At 40.2% G+C, this 26899-nt stretch overlaps 2 protein-coding genes and 2 long non-coding RNA genes across 6 annotated transcripts; 2 read left to right on the forward strand and 2 right to left on the reverse strand.

The window, feature by feature from the left end:
- Positions 1 to 329: 329 nt before the first annotated feature.
- On the reverse strand, positions 330 to 3018 carry LOC121137778. Its single transcript, XR_005875074.1, has 2 exons — positions 2791 to 3018; positions 330 to 834 (listed from the first exon to the last, which is right to left on the reverse strand). It is a non-coding gene; the product is annotated as an uncharacterized LOC121137778 (long non-coding RNA).
- Positions 3019 to 3021: 3 nt separating this feature from the next.
- LOC101836927 (trypsin-like) lies at positions 3022 to 14846 on the forward strand. Of its 3 annotated transcripts, none has more exons than XM_040740462.1 (6): positions 3022 to 3124; positions 9842 to 9998; positions 11669 to 11894; positions 12785 to 13038; positions 13597 to 13718; positions 14605 to 14846. In XM_040740462.1, exons 2-6 carry the CDS (start codon positions 9959 to 9961, stop codon positions 14752 to 14754), a joined length of 792 nt encoding a protein of 263 aa, XP_040596396.1. In that variant the 5' UTR covers positions 3022 to 3124; positions 9842 to 9958; the 3' UTR covers positions 14755 to 14846. The 3 variants fall into 3 exon arrangements, with proteins under 3 accessions (XP_040596396.1, XP_040596394.1, XP_040596395.1); XM_040740460.1 differs by having other exon boundaries at positions 3023 to 3124; positions 13582 to 13718; XM_040740461.1 differs by lacking the exon at positions 3022 to 3124 and adding an exon at positions 3410 to 3494 and having other exon boundaries at positions 13582 to 13718.
- A 4644-nt stretch (positions 14847 to 19490) lies between these two features.
- On the forward strand, positions 19491 to 26899 carry LOC101843353 (probable inactive serine protease 58). Its single transcript, XM_005083106.4, has 5 exons — positions 19491 to 19790; positions 20578 to 20731; positions 22836 to 23086; positions 25794 to 25939; positions 26652 to 26899. Exons 1-5 carry the CDS (start codon positions 19751 to 19753, stop codon positions 26799 to 26801), a joined length of 741 nt encoding a protein of 246 aa, XP_005083163.2. The 5' UTR covers positions 19491 to 19750; the 3' UTR covers positions 26802 to 26899.
- LOC121137767 lies at positions 25495 to 26711 on the reverse strand. Its single transcript, XR_005875070.1, has 2 exons — positions 26597 to 26711; positions 25495 to 25978 (listed from the first exon to the last, which is right to left on the reverse strand). It is a non-coding gene; the product is annotated as an uncharacterized LOC121137767 (long non-coding RNA).

Genomic DNA, 26899 nt, shown 5'->3' on the forward strand with positions numbered 1-26899 from the left:
GGCAGTGAAGTAACCACAGCAGACAGGTCTACAGAATGCTGATGTAATACTTGGAGAGCAAAGAATTCTTGAGTTATAGTGGGGTTGCCTAGACTTTACAGGTCTTGCTGGGATGCACCATTCTCTTTGATTGGTGCCTTGGCAGTTCTCCTCCAAAATGTCAGTTTTCCCATGGATCACCATAAAAAAGGTTTGTAGAAGAAGCTAGACATGATATTCCTAGATATCTGGCACAAGACAAAGGAAAAGATATGATCGCACCTGAGGACAAATGCCTTGAATGAGTGGGTCAAGTTGAAAGTAGAAAAACAAGTCTCTACAGTAAAGTGTGGCAAGCATACTAATTTAATCAGCTCAGATTACTGTGACAAAATTTCCATAGGCTGGAGTTCCTCAACAACACAAAATTATATTTCATATTTATGCATGCTGTTCAGTCCTAGATCAAGCTATCCACAAGTATAATTTCTAAGGAAATCTGGTTTCCTACTGTATCTGTAGTCTTTGGATATCGATGAGAAAAGTGAATCCATTTTGATGGTGACAATTTTCCAGCTTTGCCTTTGGGTCATTTATCTGAAGACATCACTGTACAACAATCCTATACTTTGGTTTTTCTTGTCCTTGGCTACTTAGATACAGCTGTCCTTACTGTTGACCCCATATCACAGGGGATGTTATGAAAGATGGAGAGTCAGGACTGTCTGCCACATTTGAGAAGCCAAGAGATGTTAAAGGAGTTGTATGCTGACAATAGGAATTCACTGTTGAGTTTGATCTCGTCTGTCCTATAGGCCAAGGCTAACATCTTACAAACAGATACTTCCACGTGAGCTGCAAATATACACGACATGAGAGACCAAAAACTTCAGAGATCAACAAAAGGATTCATCTTTCATATATTTAAATCGATAAACATTTATGTAAAACTTTTTCACAAAAGCACCAAATACTCAAAGAAAACCATTTGTAAAATTGTTTAGTTCTATCAGAAAACTACAAAAAAATGGATTTAGATTCCGATAGACAGTAGGTAAGTATCCTGAATACACACACAAATATGTCAGATTCTAATGGTATCAAACAATATATGAAACTATATTAATAATGCATCTATAGATAAAGATCTGCATATTTTCAAATTCCTAGATCCTTCCAGAAATCCTAAAGTTACTCCTAGACCAAACATATAATTTCACATTTATCAATTATATTAATGGTTTAAAATACAAATTTAAATAGGATCACTGTAAAATAGAACAATGGTCATTTGTTCTACTCATTTCTCTTCCTAAGACAGACACACAGGAGATGACAGTATTCTGAATGTTAAGCAGTTTAACTAAACACAAAAAAGTAACATTCATAATTTGAGTAAGTCAGCTCTTCAAGTAAACCTTCTCCTCATTTCCATACAGAAGACCAAAGTTTAATTTTGGAAACAGCATCATTGTACTGAGTGCCATGAAGAAATCATGGCACTGAGAAGGATTAGATTGGAAAGTACCAGTTTAAAGCCACTCTGGGTCATATTCAAGACTCTATTTCCAAATCAAACAGGCAAACAATTGAAAAATCCTTTTGTTATCTGTTCAGTTCAGTTCCTACAAAAGCTTGTAATTGTCGCTCATCAATCACACAGAATCTTTAATATTCTCAAGAACATATTCACAGAGCTAGACATATTGCTCAGTGATGAAGGGCACCAGCTACTCTTGCAGGGAGCCAAAACTGGGTCCCCAGGACACACAACTCCCATTCCAGTGGATGTAAACACTCTTCTGACCTCCATTGGCACCCATACCTATGTGACTTTACACAGAGAAAGACATATACATACACCTACTGAATACACATACTTACTGAAAAGATAATCCTAATAATTGTCAATATTAGTAAATACACACATTCTTTCAGTGTTTTCATCTTTCATAGTTTTTTAAACTCTTATTGTGTATTACATTTTTACTTTTCTATTATGGGATCTTGGTTAATATAACTTTCTGAGTAGAATCAAATCATCTATTACTTAGCATAATTCCATATCTTCAAGTTACTAAAATTCTTTAAATCACAGAGGAGTTTATTTGTGAATATGCATTTTGTGTATATTCATTACATTTATCTATTTTAGCAATACTGAATCCATGCAACATCTAAGGCATTAAATAAATCTAGATGGTCATCCAGGTATTTTGTTTGTTTTTCTGATGATACAGTTTATTAAATAAATATTAAAAAATAAAAACCTAGAGGCAAAATCATAAGAGATTGTTTTATTTCCAATTTGCAATCCTTACCTAATGTTCTGTGCCCTGTGGTTTGCTTTATGTTATATAAGTTGTTTCAAACCTCTGAGGTATATAATTGACAACTGCCATTTGCCATTTTCCTGTCACTAAGCCTATCAACAAGGGACTATCTCTGGAACTCCAGATGCATCCTGTCTCCTGTCTGTTAGACCCATCATCAGAGGTGACTACACAAAGTCCCTTTTCCTCTCTAGTCATCATTCCAACATTACCCCTACTGCTACCAAATGCCTGCCATTGACTATTTTTGGAGTCATAGCCTGCAAGTCGATTTCAAATAGAAGTCACACAGCAGCGGGGGGGTGGGAGGGAAGGAATCCTTGAAAGAAAATAATTTCATGTGTACCTCTGTCATAGCCTCTGCTAGCCTGGGTCATCTTAAGGATCCATATCCAGGCATGGGCAATCTCTATACCCACCCACAAAAGCCTCTCCGTGCCCACACACCCCCACCCCACGATACTGGTCTGAATCTTACATGGATTTTGATGCTTGCTGGCCTCCAAAACGATCACTTCTCATGGGCAGAACATCATCAAAGCTGTCTGTGGCAAGATGAGGAAGGCACTCCAACCTGTGTTTGGCGGAATCTTGGTTCCTGGCTCAGCCAAAAGAACAATCATTGCTGCCGATACCAGGTGTTTGATTAGCAACGTCCACTAGAACCAACGTCCGCTGGAACCAACGTCCGCTAGAACTCTCCTTGTTACCTAGAGACTCTTGGCTGAGACTCGGTGCACTGAGCAAGGGAATCCGGGTCCTCAAACGCATAACCCAACCTTTCAACCTGTCTGGATTGCTGGGTTCACGTGGTAAGTGCGCCGCACTGGTATCTACTCATCTAAGGAATTCCGTAATGGAGTTTTCTGTCACATCAGAGGCAAGTCGTGTGGAGGTTGCAATTTGGGAAGAGGACTCCAGTTGACAGTGGGTTCTGGAGCAGCTTCACGGAGCACTGGGCAGAATGAAATAGTCACTTGGAGGTGCCAAACACATACTGCCATTGCGACAGCCACAAATTGTTGAACACTCCTTCCAGGTCGTTCTTTCATCAGCCCAGCTGGCCAGTGTGGGGACATAGGGCTATCCTCCACCAGTCTGCCCCCTCAACCAGAAAGTCCGCTAGGGAGATGGTCTTCCCTTCTTATCCGTCTCTTTTGATGAAACCATCATGCTATGCAGGTATTTTTAAGGTCATCTCTTTAAATAAGAGCCCTACCCCGTTAAGTATATTGATCTAGCACAGCTACATTTTTTTTATTAAGTCAACAGTATTAGAGAATGTACTCATTCAAGTTTGCCTAGGTTTATAAGCACTTTTTACATTTCCAATTACAGGTTGTTGTTGTTTTTTTTTTTAAGTCACTTAGGGCTGTTTAGAACCTGTATGAATAACATTATTGATTTTGTGTTTTATCAAGATTCCTGATATTTTTCCAGGCTTGTAACTACTTAGAAAATAAATTCTTACTTTAGAGGATTTTCTATTTTTTTAAACATACAAATATTTTCTTGCATGTATTCCTGTGCATTTTGTTTGATACCCTTGGAGGTTTGACAAGGCCTTGGTATTATCTGGGAACCAAAGCTGAGTCCCAAGCAAGAGCAGCAAGCTCTCACTGCTGAGCCATCTTTTAAGGCTCAAGAAATTAAGTCTCAATATAGTATTCATCAAAAAATCTTTTCATGTGAAGTATTTTTAACAGTAAATTTATAAGCAACTATAATTTTGCAGGGTTCTTCTACATATCTACAAACAGATATGTGCAGATCTGGTGTCTTAATTTTATTGCTTTTATTTTTAATATGATGCAAGGTTTAGGGAGCTTAGGGTACATGGGTCTCATGCATCCAAGTGACCAATGTGCATTCTGTTCTGTACAATGTAGACTGCATGTGGACCCTCAAAGTCAAAATGGCCACATTAATTTTTTTTGACATTCTGATTTTGGAAATCCTATTTTTAAAATATTTGAACCTGGTCTACATCTATGTGCCTTGACTAAGCAACCCTTTTGTCACTGTCCATAAGAATAGGAAATACAGACTCAAAGTTCTCTCGAGAGACAGGTCTTTCACTTGTTTGGTTAGCATTACCACCAGGTATTTTATGTTGTTTGTGGCCATTGTAAAGGGTGATGTTTCTCTGATTTCTTTCTTGTCCCTTTTATCATCTAGTAGGGCTTCTGATTTTCTTGAGTTGATCTTGTATCCTGCCACATTGCAGAAGGTGTTTATCAGCTGTAAGAATTCCCTAGTAGAGTTTTTTGGGTCACTTATGTAAACTATCATATCATCTGCAAATAGTGAAAGTTTAACCTCTTCCTTTCCAATTTGTATCCCCTTGATCTCCTTTTGTTGTCTTATTGCTTTAACTAAAACTTCCAGTACAATATTGAAGAGATATGGGAAGAGGGGACAGATTTGCCTTGTTCCTGATCTTAGAGGAATTGCCTTGAGTTTCTCTCCATTCTATTTGATGTTGGCTATTGGTTTCCTGTATATAGCTTTTATGATTTTTAGGTATGTTCCTGTTATCCTGGATCTCTCCAAGACCTTTTTCATGAAGGGGTGTTGTATTTTATCAAAGGCTTTTTCAGCATCTAGTTAGATGATCATGTGATTTTTGTTTCTCAGTTTGTCTATATGGTGGATTACATTGATGGATTTTTGTATATTGAGCCATCCCTGAATCCCTGGAATGAAGCCTACTTGATCATGGTGGGTGAGTTTTGTGATGTGTTCTTGGATCCGATTTACCAGTATTTTATTGAGTATTTTTGCATCAATGTTCATGAGGGATATTGGTCTGAAGTTCTCTTTCTTATTTGTGCCTTTGTGTGGCTTGGGTATCAAGGTTATTGAAACCTCGTAGAAAGAGTTTGGCAAAGAACCTTCTGCTTCTATTGTGTGGAATACTTGGAGAAGAATTGGTATAAGCTGTTCTTTGAATTTCTGGTAAAATTTTGCACTGAAGCCATCTGGAACTGGGCATTTTTTGGTTGGGAGACTTTTGATGATTGCTTCCATTTCCTTAGAGGTTATAGGACTATTTAAATTGCTTATCTGTTCTTGATTTAATTTAAGAAGACACCAGGAAATGGAAAGATCTCCCATGTTTGTTGGATAGGTAGGATCAATGTAGTAAAAATGGCAATCCTGCCAGAAGCAATCTACACACTCATTGCAATCTCTATCAAAATCCCAGCACAATTCTTCACAGATCTTGAAAGAAAAATTCTCAACTTTATATGGAACAACAAAAAACCCAGGATAGCCAAGACAACAATGTTCAACAAAGCAACGTCTGGAGGTATCACCATCTCTGACTTCAAGCTCTATTATAGTTATAGTCCTGAAAACAGCTTGGTATTGGCACAAAAATAGACAGGTAGACCAAAGGAATTGAATTGAAAACCCTGAGATTAACCCACAAACCTATGAACGCCTGATTTTTGACAAGAAACTAAAATTATACAATGGAAAAAAGATAGCATCTTCAACAAATGGTGCTGACATAACTGGATATTGGCATGTAGAAGAATGCAGATAGATCCATGTCTATCACCATGTACAAAACTTAAGTCTAAATGAATCAAAGACCTCAACATAAATACAGCCACACTGAACCTGATAGAAGAGAAAGTGGGAGGCATCCTTGAACGAATTGGTACAGGAGATCGCTTCCTGAACACCAGTAGCACAAACACTGAGATCCACAATTAATAAATGGGACCTCCTGAAACTGAGGAGCTTCTGTAAGGCAAAGGATACAGTCAGCAACACAAAAAGGCAACCCACAGATTGGGAAAAGATATTCACTAACCCCACATCTGACAGAGGGCTGATCTCCAAAATTTACAAAGAACTCAAGAAGCAAGTCTCCAAAACACCAAAGGATCCAATTAAAAAGTGTGAGACTGAACTATATAGACAATTCTCAATAGAGGAGTCTAAAATGGCTGAGAAGCACTTGAAAAAGTGCTCAGTATGCCTAGCCATCAGGGAAATGCTAATCAAAACAACTCTGAGATACCATCTTACTCCTGTCAGAATGGCTAAAATCAAAAACGCCAACGACAATTTATGCTGGAGAGGATGTGGTAAAAGGGGAACACTCTTCCATTGCTGGTGGAAGTGTCAACTCGTACAGCCACTATGGAAATCAGTATGGAGATTCCTCAGGAAAATGGGAATCAGACTACCACAAGACCCAGCAATTTCCCTCTTAGACATATACCCAAAAGATGCCCATTCATACAACAAGGATGTCTGTTCCACTATGTTCATAGCAGCATTATATGTAATAGCTAGAACCTGGAAGCAACCTAGATGTCCCTCAACTGAAGAGTGGATAGAGAAAATGTGGTACATTTACACAATGGAGTACTACTCAGCAGAAAAGAAAAACCAATGGGATCTTGAAATTTGCAGGCAAATGCATGGCACTAGAAGAAACCATCCTGAGTGAGGTAACCCAGACACAAAAAGACAAACATGGTATGTACTCACTCATATATGGATTTTAGATATGGATCAGGGGAGTGTCAGCCTACAATCCGAGTACCAGTGAATCTGGAAAACAGAGGTTCCCAAGAGAGATGCATGGTACTCCAGAGAAGTGGAATGAGGCAAGATCTCCTGAGCAGATTGGGAACATCGGGGGAAGGAGAGGGAACTAGGAAAAAGAGAGGGGGATAAGAGGAGGGGAGAAGAAGGCATAGGGGAGCAGGAAGGTTGAGTCAAGCTAAGAATAGAGGAAAGCAGAATGAGAGATACTATAATAGATCTAGTCATTATAGGCTTGAGGAGAGAGCTGACACTAGTGAGATCCCCAGAGATCTACAAGGATAACACCAACTGGCAAACTAAGCAATAGTGGAGAGACTACATTAATAGCCCCTCCTTGATGATAAGGTTGATGACTACCCTATACGCCATCCTAGAACCTTCATCCAGTGACTGATGGAAGCAGAGACAGATACCCACAGCTAAACACTGAACCGAACTCCTGAAACCTAGTGACAGAGATGGAGGAGTGATGAGCAAAGGGGTCAAGACCATGATGGTGAAGCCCACAAAGACAGCTGACCGGATAAGGTGGAGCTCTTGAATACCAGACTGATGGCTGAGAGGCCAACAGGGGACTGATCCAGACTCCATGAATGTAGTGCCAGTGAGGAGGCCACAGAATTCACTGGGGCCTTGGGTAGTAGATCAATGTTTACCATGTTTTATGAATGATTTTGGGGAGCCCATTCCAAATAGAGGGATGCTCTCTCAGACTAGACACATGGGGAAGGGCCTAGGTCCTGCTGTGGATGAAATGACAGACCTTGGAGATTCCTCAGGAAAATGGGACTCAGACTACCACAAGACCCAGCAATTCCCCTCTTAGACATATACCCAAAAGATGCCCATTCATACAACAAGGATGTCTGTTCCACTATGTTCATAGCAGCATTATATGTAATAGCTAGAACCTGGAAGCAACCTAGATGTCCCTCAACTGAAGAGTGGATAGAGAAAATGTGGTACATTTACACAATGGAGTACTACGCAGCGGAAAAAAAAAACCAATGGAATCTTGAAATTTGCAGGCAAATGGATGGCACTAGAAGAAACCATCCTGAGTGAGGTAACCCAGACACAAAAAGACAAACATGGTATGTATTCACTCATATATGGGTTTTGGATATGAATTAGGGGACTGTCAGCCTACAATCCGAGTACCAGTGAATCTGGAAAACAGGGAGGTTCCCAAGAGAGATGCATGATACTCCAGAGAAATGGAATAAAGCAAGATCTCCTGAGCAGATTGGGAATATCGGGGGAAGGAGAGGGAACCAAGAAAAAGAGAGGGAAGAAGAGGAGGGGAGAAGAAAGCATACGGGAGCAGGAAGGTTGAGTCAAGGTAAGAGTAGAGCAGAGCAGGATGAGAGATACCATAATAGATTGAGTCATTATAGGCTGTTGCCTACACTTGGTTGCAGTCTATCCTAGTTGCTTTTCTGATTCTGTGATAAAAAAAACCACCCTAACAAAACAGCTTAAGGGAGAATGAGTTTACTTTGGCTAAGAGTTCTAGAGCGGGTACAGTCCTTCCTGGTAGGGAAGGGATGCCAGCACCAGAAGGGAGATCACTTTGCATCCGCAGTCTGGAAACAGAGAGAGGTGCAGAAGTAGAGGCGGGCAATAAAACCTCCAAGCCCAACCCAGTGCAGGCTCCCCACTCCTAAAAGTTACGTATCTTTACAGATAACACCACATCCTGGGTATCAAGCATTCAAACACATAAGCCTGTGGGGGAGTATTTCACATTCTAACAGCAACAAGGCTTCATGCCTTGACTTTTGTCAACATGGGTGACCTATTTTATACAGCCAGTGATCCTAAATTTCACTACAGATGTAGAAAAGTTAACATATATGAAGTATCTCTATATAGCTGTAACACTAATAGTTGCCGGTTTATTACTTATTAAATGAAATTATATGTGCTGTTTATATGTGTCTTCAAAAACACAAAGCTCTGAAGAATATTTGAAGGCTCTCATTCTTGTGCTCTGAACTGCTTCAAAATAACTAGAAATGAATAGGCATTGTGTACTCTAAGCAGTACTATTCAAGTAATTAAAAGGGTTGGTCACTGAGAGAGTACAACTGTAAACAAATATAAGTTGTTCTACTTTACACAATTTTAATCTCTTAAAATGTAAAAATGAAATCGAGGTTTATGTTTTAAAGTACTGTTATTGACAAATTGCATCAATTTTTAAGCTGAAACAAGATTTTAAATGCATTTATGAAAGGATACTAAGAACAACTTGATGGCCTTGGCATAATATTTTTATCATAATTTTTACCCTCAAAACTGCATGCAGAAACAACAGTACTATTTTATCAAGTACAAAATCTTTCTTCAAAATTGATATTCAGTAACAAAGGACAATTAAATTCAAACCATAGGATGGTTTATCAGTGATTTCTTCAGAGAAAACTTTTCAGACAAAGGGGAAATATTATCATAAAGTGATGTCACACCATGCATTGTGGCACACAGATGTAATCCCCAAACTCAGAAACCAAAAACAGGGCAATTGCACAGACTGCCCTTGATCTTGCTATCTAGGCCAATGTCATCTCTAACGCAGTTCCCCTAACAATGAAAAGTAAGTCTTTCTATCCTAAGTCTTTCTAATGAGTGAATCAACATTTAATTGTATGCTTTGTGCCTTGAAAAATCACCAAAGTACCTAATTGTGAAACTACTGTTAGCTACATATCAAGGGTACAGTGTTTAACATAGTCCTTTGGGCAAAGGTTCACAGCAAGAACCTTATATTTTTATCTGGGAATCCAGCAACATGCAGCCTTTGTACTGTAAGCTAAATTCGGTCGTTCCCACCAGGTTTGCAATTTTCACTCCCATAGTCTTCTATGGAAATCGGGAAATGCTTACAAGTAGTCCTGTGTTATATCTTTCATCATTCACAGACTGAACTCATCTGTTTTCTTTTCACTTAACAGTGAAATCTCCTTTCTGGCACCTATGGCCCTGAGTGTCAATGACAAATCTGGAGGTATAAATAGCTGTGGAAGGAAAAGCCTTTATCCTATTGCCCAGTGCAGGACCAGTAAGCAACCATGAAGACCTTCCTCTTCCTGGTTCTCATTGGAGCTACTGGTGAGTCCTTCAAAAGAATGCATCAGCTTTGTGTATAGAAATCAGCAATGGTTGTTGAATATAAGGTCTGAAACAAGGTGGGTGAAAGGTAGGGAAATTAGTATGTAGACTAGATTTCTATGAGAGGGAGTTCATGAAATCTAAGTGTCCTGTGTTTGAGGCACAGAGATGCAGACTGCGTTCTGGATTTCCAGGCAGTCTCTCTAAGTTATAGAAGAAAAGGAAACAGTGGTCCACATAAAAGAAGCGATGGTCTTTATCTCTAATAACATGGAGCTAATGTTAAAGTTAATCTGTGTTCACTTGTGAGTCTGTAACCACTCGAGCCTGAGTTTCCTATAGACTGAAGGGCTGGTCATTTACCAGGCACAAGGGATATGGCACGGCAAAGGTAGCTTATGTGTCATAGCTAAAACCTTAACCTGCGTTTTGAGAAAACTGTAGATGAATCTTCATTAGCATAAAGCCTCATGCCATTTGATGGTGAAAAGAAAGAGGAAATTATCTATTTCAGTGTTACTACTACCCAACTTTTATTACTAAATATTAATTTTCCCCATACAGAACTGGTACAATCGACTGTAACTATCTACAAGCTTAAAGACTCTTTTTCCAAAATTAAAGCTTTAAATAGTAGAATGCAAGGACCATATTTCAAAATTAAGGACATCCATAGCTATTATCCCTGGCAGACAAATGGACTTTGGGGACCCATCCCACAATGAGGGATACTTTCTCAATTTGGACAGACTCTAGAGATCCCCATGGAGGGCCTTACCCTCCCTGGGGAATGGAGTGGGGATTAGGGGTGAGGGAGCAGGCAGGGCAAGGGGGAGGGAGTGAATGTGGAGAGGGGAGGAAGAGGGAGCTGGGACTGACATGGGAAGCAAGCTTGTTTCTGTTTTAAATATATAATAAGAAAGTGTAAACATAAAACAACAGTTAAAAAAAATAATGCATAGCATAGTCTCCAATGCTATAAGCAGTGAGAATCAGTAGAGAAATAAGCGGGATATCGGGAAAGACCAGGGATGTTCTGTAAAATGTTCAAAGAAACTCTGCAGGCTAAATCCAGAGCAAGAGTTGACGCAATAAAATTTCAAAACAATTATTTCCTTCAGAGCAAGAACAGCCTCAAGCTGTTACCGCAAACTCCATTTCTATTACATGATAGAAACAGCTAGACTTTTACATACACCCACACTTTTACATACACAACCAGCAAGTCACTGCACAGGGCTTAACTTATTTGCATTGATGCTGAGGCTAATTATACATTTATAAATGATATTTTATATCCTAACTAGTAGTGGTAGAACACTTATTTTCTGAGCCTCTGCTGTGTGTGAATGCCTTTATGTGTGTGTGTGAAAATATTTATGTAAGAATATAAGGTTCATCAAACATAAATCAGTCCCTATGGTGAATTTTCCTATGTAAGAAGATTCATATAAAAGGCGTAATATAATAAGTTATAAAAATACATTGAAATAAATAGTAAAATGCAAAAAAAAAGAAAGCAAACAACTACCACCTAAAGACCAACATTTTCTGGCTCGACGGTGATACAGAGCACATTCATCTCGTGAGTGTTTAGTCTGCATAAATTTCATGCATGCAGTTTCATGACAGATCTATGTAACAGAGTTTCTGCCTCTTCCCCTTAACAGCTGCTATCCCCACTAATGAGACTTATGACATTACTTATGAGAATGATGAACCCACTAATGAGAAAGATGAGCCCACTACTGAGAGCGATGACACGATTATTGGAAGCTACACATGTAAGAAAAACTCAGTCCCCTACCAGGTATCCCTGAACGCTGGCTACCACTTGTGTGGGGGCTCTCTTGTCAGTGACCAGTGGGTTCTGACTGCCGCTCACTGCTATAAGCCGTAAGTATCCAATATTCACACTCCTAAGTCTAGGGTCATTTTCTCCTTTAGCCTGCAAAAGAATAAACAAGAAAAAGTCAGTTATCCTTAATGAGTAAAACAAATTTTACGGTTTTCAGTTACTCTGGGGGAGGCACATGAGGAGGTCAGCGGACAAGTTCCAGAGCTGTTGGCTTTTCTTTTTCTTCCGCCCTATGAGTCCCTGGAATCAATCTTAGGCCACAGGCTTAAGAGCCAGCACCTTTAGCTATTGAGCCATTTTGCCAACCCATTTGATGGATCAAGAAATAAATAAATGAAGGAAGGAAGGAAGCTAGATATCTTAGTGATCATAGGAATTTTATGAGTGATAACAGATGTTGCCCTTGAATTTTACAGATATTTTTCTAAATGATGAAGTTACCTGAAACCATACACAATGTCTCAACAATTGTTTCTCAACTGTGATTATAAAAATGCCATATGAAGTAATAAAATGTGCCATATTTCTATTATAGCATGAAAAAGGAGAATTTGTTCTGTGCTCTAAATATTTTCCATCTCTGACTCCTTCCTCATTTCCCTGTTAAACTTTGTGATCACAACCAGAAGAGAAATATTAGGTTCAACTGATACTCCATCTTCTCCATTCAACCCGTTCAATCTTCTCCAATCCCATTTTCACCACCAACTGTTTGGTAGGGGGCACCTTTTTCTGTCTTCTGCCTTGAATTCTAGTGAGATGGGCTCTGAGTGTGCACTAGCAGTGACGCATTAGGGACTCTCTAACTATGGCTAGGAGTAACTGCCGCTACCTAAAGTGATAAGATGGTGTTTGTGTTTATGTTCATGATTAAAGATAGGATACTTTAGAAGGATACGTAGAAAACCGTTAACCCTTATAAATCTAGCCAAATACAGGTTCGTCTGGGAGAATTCAACATTAACGAAATTGAGGGTGGTGAACAAATTATTAACGCAGGCAAGATCATCCCCCACCCCACGTACAACAACGATACCACTGACAACGACATCATGCTGATTAAACTGAACTCACCAGCCGCCATCAACTCGTACGTGTCTACTGTCTCTCTGCCAAGCTCCTGTCCATCTATTGGTACCGAGTGCCTTGTGTCAGGCTGGGGTGACACAGTGAGCATTGGAAGTAAGTGTTACATAGACCATAAGTTGCAAATGTGAGAAGTCCCAGAAATGGAAGGCAGGACAGTGTCACCTGGTCCAAATTCTCACTTTAAGCATGTTCTCCTTAAGATAACTTTGGACACAGACAGTCTTGGAATATGCCATTCAATGTTTAAAAGTTTGTTTTGCTGAGATCATATAGAAGATAAAGTAAAAGTGAACTATTAGAATGGCACCAATGAATTTAAGTATGATTGGTGATTAATTATATCATTAGACACTGGGTGAAACATAGGACATTAAGAGATTCAGTTCAGCCTAGGGAACTCAACTTCAGGTCTCTGGACTTCAGATCTGACTCCACTAAAATTTTGTGTCAAAGAAAGAACGTGTTGGTTAGAGCTATTTGGGACATCTTCTAGGGAAAAAAAAAAACAATCCTCCCAAATTCTAAGGCCTAGCCTAGCTGAAAGACACAGGAAGTATTATGAGAGGGGAGAGAGGGCGGGAAAGAAATACCGCGGGACACTATGGATGCTTTTCCGTTTCTGCTCTTCACTCACAGACAGCTTGTCTTCAGATCTTCACTGTCTGAATGCCTCCATCCTGTCGGACCCCGTTTGCCACACCGCCTACCCACACCACATCACAAGGAACATGTTCTGTGTCGGCTTCCTAGACGAGGAAAAAGATACTTGCCAGGTGCGTTTCTTTTCCCTGCTCTGTCCAGACAGTCTCGTCCCTGTCAACGTATCTCTCCACATGAAATGCAAAAGGCTGTGCCTCGGTATCTGAGAGCAGACTCAGTGGATAAAGCACTTACCTCGCAGGGACCACGGCTGAAATTTGGATCTCCGGAATCCACGTAAAAGCTGACCGGCACAGCAGCCAGTTGTGATGCTGACACTTGGCAGGCAAAGACAGGGGATCTCCGGAGCAAGCTGAATAGTAGAGCTCCAGAGATCAACAATTTTAAGAGCAATGATAGACCGTCTTGAGAAATAAAAATGGAGCACAGTAAAGGAAGATAGCCAGTATCAACTTCAGACATTCGTCAGACGCTGCACACACACACACACACACACACACACACACACACACACACACACACACACACACACGTCCTTCCCTTTACACAGAAACTGACAAAAACACAAACACATGTGCATGCACACCCCATGTACACATGCAAAAATATAACTAATTTTTTTTCTGAGGTTGAATCTGAAAACTTGAGCATGAAAAGTTTTCTGTTTGTGACATGATGGCCAAAATTGGTGGTAAGACTGCCCAGACAATACACATAGGCAAACTTCTGAGATGTATTGCAGGGAGCGCTTGTGGAAAGGCAGACCTGATTGGACAATCTTAGATCTTTCCAGTCTTCACCCTTTAGAGCCTTTACAGGTCTGTGACAGGAAGAAGTAGTACAATACAAAAATAAGGATAATAATAATGACACTGCACGCTGAATCTCCAGGAGCAGAGTGGGTGCCATTTGAAGGACTTGAGAAATAACCCAGGATAATGAAGGGCCACATCAAACCTCACATTCTCTGAACACTGGTTATCTTTCTCTTCTGTTCAGTATGATTCTGGCGGCCCTGTGGTCTGCAATGAAGAACTGCAAGGTGTTGTCTCCTGGGGTGGCAGCTGCGGTGAGAAAGGGAAACCTGGGGTATACACCAGAGTGTGCAACTACCTGGACTGGATTCAACGGACCATTGAGGCCAACTAAGTATCCCTCCTGAGCCACCCTCTCATAGTCAACTTCACTTTCCTACTGTGCCTGAGATGGGTATGGAAATAAAGACATTATATTTTTCTATATATTTGTCTACATACTGTCTTTGTTTGGTAATGATAAACTTTCTCTTCAAACTTGCTGATAAAAAGGTGCCATTATCTTCAGTGTTGCAGCTACTGATAAATTGCCCAGATTCCAGTAAATAAGTTCCTATGCATGGCAGCAACCACAATTAAACTCAATGAGTTTTAAAAAAATAAATCAAAAACACCAATGACAGTTTATGCTGGAGAGGATGTGGAGAAAGGGGAACACTCCTCCACTGCTGGTGGCAGTGCCAACTTGTACAGCCACTTTGGAAATCAATATGAAGATTCCTCAGGAAAATGGGAATCAGTCTACCACAAGATCCAACAATTCCACTCTTAGGCATATACCCAAAAGATGCAAATTCATACAACAAGGACATCTGTTCCATTATGTTCACAGCAGCACTATTTGTTATAGCCAGAACCTGGAAGCAGCCTAGATGCCCCTGAACTGAAGAGTGGATAGAGAAAGTGTGGTACATTTACACAACGGAGCACTACCCAGCAGAAAAAAAAATGGAATCTTGAAATTTGCTGGCAAATGAATGACACTAGAAGAAACCATCCTGAGTGAGGTAACCCAGTCACAAAAAAGACAAACATGGTATGTACTCACTCATATATGGATTTTAAGCATGAAATACGGGAGTGCCAGCCTACAATCCATACTGCCAGAGAGTCTGGGAAACAGTGAGGACCCTAATAGAGATACACATGGTACCCCAAAGAAGGGGAACATGTCAGCTTCTCCTGAAGGGACTGGGAGCATGGGGGAGGGGATAGGGAACTTGGAGAAAGAGAGGGGGAGAAGAGGAGGGAAGATGAGGACATGGGGGAGCAGGAAGGATGAGTCGGGAGGAAGAATAGGGGAGAGGAGGATGAGAGAAACCATAATAGAGGGAGCCATTATAGGTGTGAGGAGAGATCTTGCACTAGTGAGATTTCCAGAGATCTACAAGGATGGCACCAACTGGCAATCTAAGAAGTAGTCAAGGGACTACCTTAAATGCCCTTCCCCGATAATTGACGACTACCTTGTATGCCATCTTAGAGCCTTCACCCAGCAGCTGATGGAAGCAGAAGCAGACACTCACGGCTAAACACTGAACTGAACTCCTGGAAACCAGTTGCAGAGAGGGAGGAGTGAAGAGCACAGGGGTCAAGACCATGCTGGTGAAACCCACAGAAATGGCTGACCTGAACAAGTGGGAGCTCATGGACCCCAGACTGATAACTGAGAGGCCAGCATGGGACTCATACAGATCCCCGGAATGTGGGTGTCAGTGAGGAGGCCTCGGCATTCTTTGGGGCCTCGAACAATAGATCAGTATTTATCCCTGTCTTCCAAATGGACTTTGGGAGCCCATTCCACATGTAGGGATGCCCTCTCAGCTTGGACACATGGGGGAGAGCCTAGGCCCTGCCCTGGGTGATATGACAGACTTTGGGGGTCCCTCATGAAGGGCCTCACCCTCCCTGGAGCATGGAGTGGGGATTGGGTGAGGGGTTGAGGGGGTTGAAGGAGTGGGGGGAGGAGGGGAGGAAGAGGGATGTGAGATTGACATATGAAGCAAGCTTGTTTCTAATTTAAATAAAAAATTAAAAAACAACATAAGTAAGATTTTTTGAAGAATATGATAGGAGAATAAAAAGATAATGGGGATGAAAATTCAATGATTTTATATAGGCAAAACAGGTTATATTCAAGAATGTATATCTAGAAACATATAGATATGTACATGCAATAGCAATTAGCAAAAAGAGAAACCATGAACTTGAAGGAGAGTGATGAAAGGTATATAGAACTCTTTGGAGAGAGGAAATGGAAAACAGAAATAAGTATATTATACTCTTAAAAATCAGAAAAAAATAAAATATAAAACAGTAAATACATGTATAAATTATTAAAGTATAAAACAGGTCAAAATTAAAAAATAATGGTAAATGAGAAAGTGAGCAGAATGTTGAACTATTTTATGGAATTTGAAGGATTTTTTCATCATTTATTCAACCTTATCAATAAAAACTAACTGATCATTTGACATATGGGAAACTCTTTGAACATTGCTGTAATGAAAATGAATAAGGTTACTGTTCCCACTATCCTTTTAAAAAATAATTAGGTATTTCTTAATATGTGAGAGAAATTTTACTACAGTGATCATTTAGTCATGCCTACCATGTAGCTTAAGTTATAGAACTCAATGATGCCAAAATTCAGTTAAAAAATCAATTGCCAAAAGTCATTAATTTACAATAAAGACAAAACAAAACCCTGACTGGCCTCATCCCCAAAGAATTGATGCTTATGTGACAAGGTGGTGCCATTTCCTTTTTATTTTATAACAGTTTTTCTCTCTGTTTTCCTAAGCTTCACCCACCAGTATGTCTGCATTCTCCAAGATCTTGCCTTCCAAAGGTGTATTACTCCTTGCTATGGTTTCAGTCTTGGATATTTGTTTGGTGGAATTTCTAGGGACTAAGGCCTAACTGGAGGAAATCTAATAGTCCTGAAGGTGTATCTTGTAGAATTTACACAGTCCCTAGTCTGGTCTCCTTTCTACTATTCCCGTCACATTTAGGTGAATGCCTTCTGCCACATGTTCCTGTCACCATCACGCCTCACATGACCCAGAGTAAATGTAGCCCCAAACTGTTGACCCCTGAAATCATGAGCAAATACAGATAGTCATCAAATTATCTTAGGTATTGATCCAAATAATGGAAATCTGATCACGCTACTAGAGTAGCCATGATCTCTAGCAATGATCTACGCCAAACCCATCTCACCAAATCAGCCTAGATTGTGTGCTAAATTAACTAAAGATAAAATTTTAAATGGTGAGTGTATAAACATTTGAAATCTAAATTCCTAATGTGGTGACTATCTGTGTTTTTAGTTCAGCCTAAGAAGGGAATGAATGTCTCCCTCTCCCTCAACACTCTCTCCCTCATATCTCTCTCTCTCTCTCTCTCTCTCTCTCTCTCTCTCTCTCTCTCTCTCTCTCTCTCTCTCTCTCTCTCTCTCTCTCTCTCGCGCTCTCTCTCACACACATGCTCACTATATCTATCTATCTCTATATAAAGATATATACACACACACATATATATATATATATATCTTTAGTTTCTTACTGACTCTCAAATCATCATTACCTCACCAATCATCCAAAGAATGATCTGCAGTAAAATCACGATTCCCGTGGTCATCTGGGATGACCCAATGGAAAGGAAATAATGAGGGGCAGTGTCTGAGCCAGATACTGAATAAATGGAGTAGGTTTGAACAAGGAAATGCAGTCCACCCTGGTGATAAGATAAAATAATGAAAATAATGTATGTGTCAGCTCAGGTAGCCATGACAAAACACCAGATCCAAGGGATTAAAAAAAGACATCTATCTCATGTTTTTGAAAGCAGCTGAGTCCAAGATCAAGGCAATGAAAGGTCCTGGGAAGACTTGTGCCCTGATTTTCTGGTATGTTCTCATACCTCATGTAACTGTATCCTTATGTGGTCACACAAGCTACCTCTGGTCCTTCCACCTTGCAAACACTCCGTCGTGGGACCTCCACCTTCCCCACCTAACTTAAGCGTAATTACTTTCCAAGCCTCCTCTCTTTGTACCATCTTATCTGCGGGTTAATATTAACAGGCTAATGATTACACCATGACTCTTGGTCTAGCCATTTTTAATTCTTGCCAGTATCTGACTAGACAATCTCTGGGTTCAAATGTAATATTATTATTGCCCCTAGGATGAAGCTAAAGAAATCTTAACTGTGAAACCAATAGGCTGATAAATGTGCAATCACGACTGGCCTCAGTATTATTTCCTTAGTTGTCACTAAACTACCTCTTTTTGTTTTGTTGAGAGGGGCAAGAGCTGGAAAGGAGAAGTGGGGGGAGGTGGCTATGATCATATGTCATTATATAAATTTATAAAATCCTCAATAAAAAAGTAAAGGTGACTCCCTATTGCTGGTTTCCTGTCTTGGGGAGGGGTGGTAATAAATCAGGAAACTATCATGTCAGATTTTCTCATTAAAAAAAACATGGTTCATTCTGAAAAAAAAAAGCAGTGGACAAAATAACGAAGAGTGAAAAGGGTAGCAAATTGGCTTCATTTATTATTCCAACCAAATGATGTCAGCAGGTAGTTTTTGGAGTTTGGTGATTAAGTAAGTTTTTGATGGCCAAATTCAGAGTAGGGGTTGTTTCACAATTAACATAAAATCCCTAATTAGCTGAAGAAAAAATGTTTAAAGATAGGCAATTTTAAGGAAATACGCTATCTTTCCTCATTATGTATGATGAACAGTAAAGAGAGTTTGGAAGGTCTGAATATGTCTGGCCTGGTGAGAAGATAAAAGCTTAGAGATTTGCTGAAGGAGAACAAGGGAACTGGCTTTTGTAAGGGCTGTAAGGCTCCTCAGCACAAAAGGGAGGGGAGAAGTCTAAAGAGTATTATTGGTGAGCGGGTCCATCAATGTTTTGAGAGACTCTGCGAAGGCCAAGGTGCCCAGGGAGGCAGGTTGAAGTCACAAGCGGGAGGCTGGGGAGTCAACAAAGAAAAGTCATGTCACAAAGAGGGGGCAGGAAAGAGGTCAGCAGGCACATGTGATGGCTGGGGAGGGCTTTAGTGTCACACAGGAAGCACCAAGGCCAGCGCTGGGTCTTGCTCTGCAGCCACATCAGACTCGGATCCTGGTGACGCCCATACGTCTTGATAGATGAGACCCTGAGAAAATAGTTTGAAGGTTTTCATAAGACCTTTGTCTACTGCCTCCTGCCATAGTGTTTCTTCTCCAGACATTCTGGTCAAGGTGTGAGGTCTCCAAGTTGGGACAATTTACAGTGTGGCCACCTAGTCTGCTCTGGTGACATCATAGCTTGCCATGAAGATTTTTCTCATCCTCACTCTCTTGGGTGCAGCAGGTGAGTTTCTAGTCTAGTTTCTGCCTAGGGTGAAATCCAGAGCAGTGTACCAGTGGTTGCAAGATGGCATAACCATCCCACAGCTTGTGAGATAGAGTGCTAACTGGGGAATCATTTTAAGGATAAAATTAGCTTTCTGAAGGAAGACAAAAAGAGACTCTTATTTCACATATTTTCCTATCAGTATACTCTCTGGGTCCCTGTGATGTCTGGGAACATTTTGAATACCCTGCCCACGAGGTTTTATAGAGTCATCCCTAGGCGTTCCTCAGTAGACACTTGAGTGCAAGATTTCCCCTGCACAACCACCACTCCTTTTCCCATATTGATGTTAGGAAATTTGGGTCCAGAAAGGAGGTGGGCTAATCAGAAAGTCTATAAATTATAAATTTGAATTTCTATGCTCTCCCACTACCAAAGTCAAAAAGTATTTCATTTATACCCCAACTACTGGCAAAGGTTAATGTTAAGAACTAATATTTAAAGTACTTATTGATTTTGTTCATTTTCCTATTATACAGTGCTGCCAGAATTTTTGATCAGCATCAGATGAATTCATGTATTAGTATCAGATAATTTTGCTATAATTCCATCTCAACAAAAACAGTCATTAGTTTCCTAATATGTATAGTTTTTATGACACATTGTTTTCTATGAATTTTTTAAATGTCAAAAATAAAAGACCTGATATCTCTGAAAAATGTTGGCTAGATAAAACTACCCTAACCAACACTAGCTTACTAAACTTTTTGTGTTTTTTTTCCGTCCCCAATCCCTAATTCTCCAGAAGTCACTTTAGGAGAATATCAAGACTCAGATGAAAACTTACCAGATGATTTTAACATTCCTTACATGGCCTATTTGCAATCCAAGCCAGAACCTTGTGTGGGGACTCTCATTGACCATCAGTGGGTACTCACTGCCGCTCATTGTTCCTTACCGTAAGTGGCTCCTTAGTCATGGGAGCTGGGAGGGGTCTATGCTATGGAAGTTGGTCTGGGAAGCCGCCTTCCTGGCTTTTCGTGGAATTAGATGATCCATTACCCACTTCAGTACAGAACTCAATAAGAAGTCTTAGAAAGCGTATTTCAAATATTCTTCTGTAAACATTCGCCAGTCATTTATTAGGCTGCTTAGTATGACCCTTGAGGGAACAAGACAGAAGTAAGTTTTCTTCATGGAGCTTACATTCTGATACAAGAAGTAATCCATAGCAGAGAGGAGTGATTGAAAAATAAAGAATAAAACCGGACAGCAAGGTGTGGGGTATGGGAACAATGTATACGATGTATGGGGGGGGTGCGTGTGAGGCATCTCTAAGATCTGAGGCCAGCAGGAATAAAACAAGTCAGCTAGATGAATAAAGCCTCGAAATGTGCCAGGGCAAGGGAGCAACACTGAGTAGTAACGGATAAAAAAAAGGCATGAGGGTTTTAGAACACTGAGGAGGCAGGGGTAACAGTATGTGGTTTAAGGGAGGTGGTCACAGAATGAAGTCGAACACAGAGATCACATCCTGCAGGAAAAACCAAGAGAAAGCAAGGATGCTCTGTATGACATAAAGCATCTCTTGAAAACGCACCTTTTCGATCATCTTATTGCAGTGAAACCACAAATAAAATTATCACACAGATTAACAGTCTCTCAAAGAAACACTGCCCAGTCCTAAATCCCACGTCTCCATTTAAGTTCTAAACGTTTAGAGTGGCCACGCTGAGCCAGACAGCTTCACTTAGGGCTTTGGGATTTCTTTATCGATCACAGGTTTGTGCACTTACAAGGAAAAAAAAGTCAAAACAGAATTAGGAGGGGAAAAGTAGCTTCGTATCCTCTCTCACACTTCACCACCCACTACTAATCTTCCTTGTTCTTCTTTCTAAATATTATTCTATAACCAAGTATGTGTGTGTTTACATATCTACATGTATGCAATACTAGCTAGGATCCCCATAAGAGGGAGAACATTGGGCTTTGTTTTTCTGAGAATCTCGGGATTTTTTTTTTGGTTGGGTATCAAGAATCCATTGAGGGGATGGAGAGACAGCTCAGCAGTTAACAGCAGTTGCTGCTCTTGCACGAGGGCGTGATTAGATTCCACGGCACTCAGCACTCATCATTCATCTCTCCACAGAACTCACAGCCACCTGTAACTCAGAGTTCCAAGGGGGGCTTGATGTCCTTTTCTGACCTCCACAAACACTTTCACATATGAAGTGTGCACACACTCATGCAGGCAAAGCACTTATACACATCAAATAAGAGAAAATATTTTTTTTTAGAAAAAGAAAAAGGAATGTATTGAATGAGGGAGTCTGAACCAGAGCTTCAGCTCCATTTCAAACTTACCACTCTTAGCTATCGATTGTTCAAGACAAGTTTGATTCAACCGAGATTGAAGGCTTGCTCTCTGCGTTAGGACAGATACACAGGAAACAAAAGCAGGTCACATGATCCTGAGGCTCATGATCAGACTTTCTGTCACTACCGTGAACTGCTTTTGGTAGGAAATGACTCTTGGTAGGTTGCATGACTAGCTTCCTTGTGACGGCCATCTTGAATTTGCCTAGAGACTATAAGAGGAAATGACGACTTGTTATCTCTACAAAACTACTCATGGAAATTTGAGAATCTTGGATCAGTGTGGAAAATGCATATAAAAAATAATTATATAGTCTTGAGAAGAGCACTGGATAGACTAAGAATGTTAGAAGCAGTAGGCGCAGGTTCAAAACCTGCCTGAGTAAATATGGAGTATACAAAGAGCTCTGAAGCCATCAAATGCGATGACTTCTCTACCGGCTGTTAGCTCAGGTTATTCAAATCTTAGAATAGGAGCTATTGAGTATGCTGTAGATATTGGATCCCATGTTGGTCATTTCATATGCATGCTGATGACATAACAATCCTGCAAACTATTACTTCATGCACAATTTTTCAGTTATGCAGCTGAAAAGTGAAACTAAGTTGATTGGATAAGGTGACTTCTGACATTATGTGACTGTTTCCTCTTCCATCTCATCCCTCTGCCTTTCCTTTCCCCCCAAGAGCTAAAATCCGACTGGGAGTTCATCAACCCACCATCAAAAATGAGAGAGAGCAGACATATACTTACTCACTGACTGTAGTCCATCCTAATTTTGACGCAAATTTGCGGAAAAATGACCTGATGCTGATAAAACTCTCTTATCCTGCTGCTATCAATATGCATGTGGGAACCATAGCCATAGCTATGGAAGCCATGACATTTAATGAAACCTGCTTTATACCAACATGGACCTGGAACAGCTACAATAACGGTGAGTGTTTGACTGTTTTCTTCATCTTGGGAAGGTCGGGGCTGGGGAAATATGTGGTTGAATATACTTGCTAGAAAGAGGAAATATAAAGTTCTTAATCCTATGGCAATTACCTTCAAACTTCTTGCTCCCAGGAGGTGACATATAAACTCATTAGACTGATACAGGGAATCTACTCTGATAGCAACGTATAGGGCAGGCGGTGATTATTCTGTCTTTAAAATATTTGAGAGCTGGGGCTAGCAAACTGAATACAAACGAATTAGAGAGAACAGGGAGTCCCGACTGATAAAGATGGTATTGGAGGTAGAAGGTGGACTCCTCAGTGAGAATTGCTGAAAGCCTATCATGCACTTCTTAGGAGAGGGGTTAGAAAAAGCAAAGCAAATCTTTTTGTGATAGTATGAAGGATGCCTTCAACATGCGACCACAGAACTTTCAGGCTGTGTCCAGGAGCAGAGGACACATTCTTTCCATTGGGCACTGAATGACAGAGAAATATTTGAAGTGGCAATCTATGCTCTTGCCATGGCTGGTTCTTTACAGAGTATAATTTTCATGACTTGTGTCACAAGGGAAAGTTCCTCACTTGTGGGTGTAGACTTGGGTGGTTCATAGACTAGTTTATTATAGCATGCTTGTAGTTGTATCTCTAGATTGGCATATCTCATGGGAAAATAATCACAGTTCATAGTGCATGCATGCATCCCTCTGCCTTATGGGCCCAACTTGGAAAGAACAGAGTGAACTGATATCTGCAAGAGCTTCTCTTCAAATGTGGCTCTCTCGTGTCCTTGCTGGCTCTATAGTGACTACTTGTATGTTATGCTAGTTTTAGATTTTCTCAAACTTGCTTAGTCAGGTTTAAACCCAGCTTCTGGTGTCTGCAACAGAGAATAAAATGAGGACTTTGCAAATAAACATTTTTCACAACACAAACTATAAAAGCTTTGATTTTCTCAGTATTTTGAAACTCTGTACTTTAGAAACAAACTGATTAGGAATCTAAGTGTCTAGGCTTTCTAAAAAAATAACAAATGAAAAATACATTTCATGTGGGTTTTGTCATTGACTTTTTAAGCTTTATTTTAAGTAATCACACTTTACAAAACTAATTTATTAGGTACCATTTGACTTTTTGTTTTGCTTTGAGACAGGGTTTCTCTGTAGCTTTGGAGACTGTCCTGAAACTCGCTGTGTAGTCCAGGCTGGCCTTGAACTCACAGAGATCCGCCTGCCTTTGCCTCCTGCGTGCTGGGATTAAAGGCAGGCGCCACCACCACCCAGCCTTAGGTATCTGTTGAAACAAAGTAAACTACACTACATGAAGACTTTATTTTGTCAGATCTGTATATTAAAATAACCACAACAGACTATCTCTAAAAGATTTCTGCTACAAAGGTCCCAATATCTAAAAGGAAATCTTTATTTCAAGTAACTTAAGTTGCTTTCACATAACTTGTTAAGTGATTTTTTCCATAAAACTTAAATACACTAAACTGAACATAACTTCTTTCTCCCTCTCTTCTGACATAACATGTTTTGATCTATTATATAGAGCACTATCTTGCTAGATATACTATCAGCCTTTTAGGTACCACAGTGTTGATTTTTTCTTATTACTCTTTAATAGAGATTAAAACACTTAGTCCCTTGGTTAAAGTCCCTGTGCCCAGACATTACAATATAGTAGCAACTTCTATGATGAAAATGAGCAATATGAACAAATGTGTATGTGCATTCTACATAGATACACATGCATGGAAATAGCAATTTGCAAATGATCACTTTATAGCCAAGAACAACATAATGGTGTTTCAGAGAATGAGGAGAGATGTGTGACAGCATCTCCACAAAATGCAATTTGCAGCTTAAAAGTTCCTAGTGACAGTATTCTACCATACTTTTCTATGGTCACACATGTTTAGATAGACAAGTCGCTACCACTGTGTGACAATACCCACTGCAGTAACATGCTGAGCAGGATTATAACCTAGGAGGGAAAGACTAAAATATAGCTTGAATAGGTAGTGAGCTCTACCACTTCGATTTGTGTGAGTACGCATTGTCTAGTGATACAATGCTCAGAACACATCCATCTTTAAGTGAAGCATGACTGGACTTGGGGGCTGGCAAGATGACTTTTCAGGAAAAAGCACTTACCACCAAAACTGATGGTCTGCATTCAGTCTCCAGAGCCTGCATGGTGGAAGCAAAGAACTGAATCCCACAAGCTGTCTTTTGACCTTCACGGCTCACCATTATGTAAACACATAGCATATACATACATACATACATGCATGCATACCCTCACAGTGAATAAATAATAAAGCTTAAAAGAGTAATTTTATATACGTTTTCTTATGAGATAAAATATAAAGATGATGAAATAGATGCAAAGCAAAAGGTTATAGTAGGGATTTTGGAGACCGAAGTCTTTATTTTTCTTTATGGACATTCATAATCTGTATACAATTGTTTAAAAACCTTTGGATTATGTATGGTAGACAGAACTATACATCTAGTGATAGGAAGATGAGAAACTTTGGGATCTATTTCTCCAATATGTAAATTCTGCCTGAGGAACAACTCTAGGAAGGACTGCGTTGGATATTCTCAGGGATTAATTGATTCACAAACTAAGGTCTTGCCACAAGGTCACTCATCAGAACAGCTCTGGATGTCATCTGTCTTTTCTTTTCCACAGTCAGCGATCCTGACGTCCTGACATGGACAAATCAGTATTTGCTTTCCCCACACGACTGCTGGAACACTCTCCAAAAACAGAAACAGGAAACAAGGATGAACATCATGTGCATAGGACGTTCACTTAATGTCATAACTTCAATTAAGGTATCTTTCCTTTATCCATGCAAGAAGAGAGTATAGAATCTGTTAGAAGAGAGAGGTATGGTTGGTAAATCAAACATCACATATCAAAAAGACCTCCCACAAAATGAAGGACAGAAAGCTGAAGTCCCTCTCCCTACTGCTCCTTCTGCAATGTACTTCATTCCTCTCCCCATGAGCCTTGGGCAGTAGATCAGTATTTATCCCAGGTATACAAATGGACTTTGGACTCCCATCCAACAATGTGAGATGAACTCTCACCCTGGACTCTCGGGGGAGGGTCTAGGCCCTGCCCTGGATGAAATGACAGACTATGGACACCCCATGGTGGGCCTCACCCTCCCTGGGGAAATGAGGGGATATTGGAAGGGTTGGAGGGAGGGCGTAGGAGGAGGGGAGAGAAAGGGAGAGGGACCTGGAATTGACATGTGAAGCACCTTTGCTTCTAATTTAAATTTAAATTTAAAAAGAAAAAAAGTGGAAGAGATCTAGGGTAGACAAATTTGTCCTTTCTCCTATTTGCACTCAGGTTAGATAAAGTTTGAATGACAAAGGGAGACTATAGAGCAGATTGAAGCAAAAGTTGTCACCTCTTCCATAGAAGGAATACATTCCCCTTAATGATTTTGCTACTGCTACATGCCATGTCTTAGTATTTACTCTAGATCCATGACAACAAAGTGACATTGACGTCTTGTTATCTTCTTCTTGTCAGGAGGTCTCTGCTGCTCCAGCCATCTGCAACGGGAGGCTTCATGGGATATTGTCCTGGGGGAAAGCAGGCATAACCAAGGGGAGTCTAGGCTTCTTCACTGAAATTCACCCTTATGCCAGATGGATCTTGAAAATGATGCATTCCCACTGAGAAGCAGTACCACTCAGTGCAAAAACAATGCAGTCTCTGCAATGAATTAACAGTTCTTCAAAATCCAAAACACCCAATAAAATGACCCCAGAAATTTA

This window comes from Mesocricetus auratus, unplaced genomic scaffold, assembly GCF_017639785.1.
Source record: "Mesocricetus auratus isolate SY011 unplaced genomic scaffold, BCM_Maur_2.0 Super-Scaffold_100694, whole genome shotgun sequence".
NCBI lineage: Eukaryota > Metazoa > Chordata > Mammalia > Rodentia > Cricetidae > Mesocricetus > Mesocricetus auratus.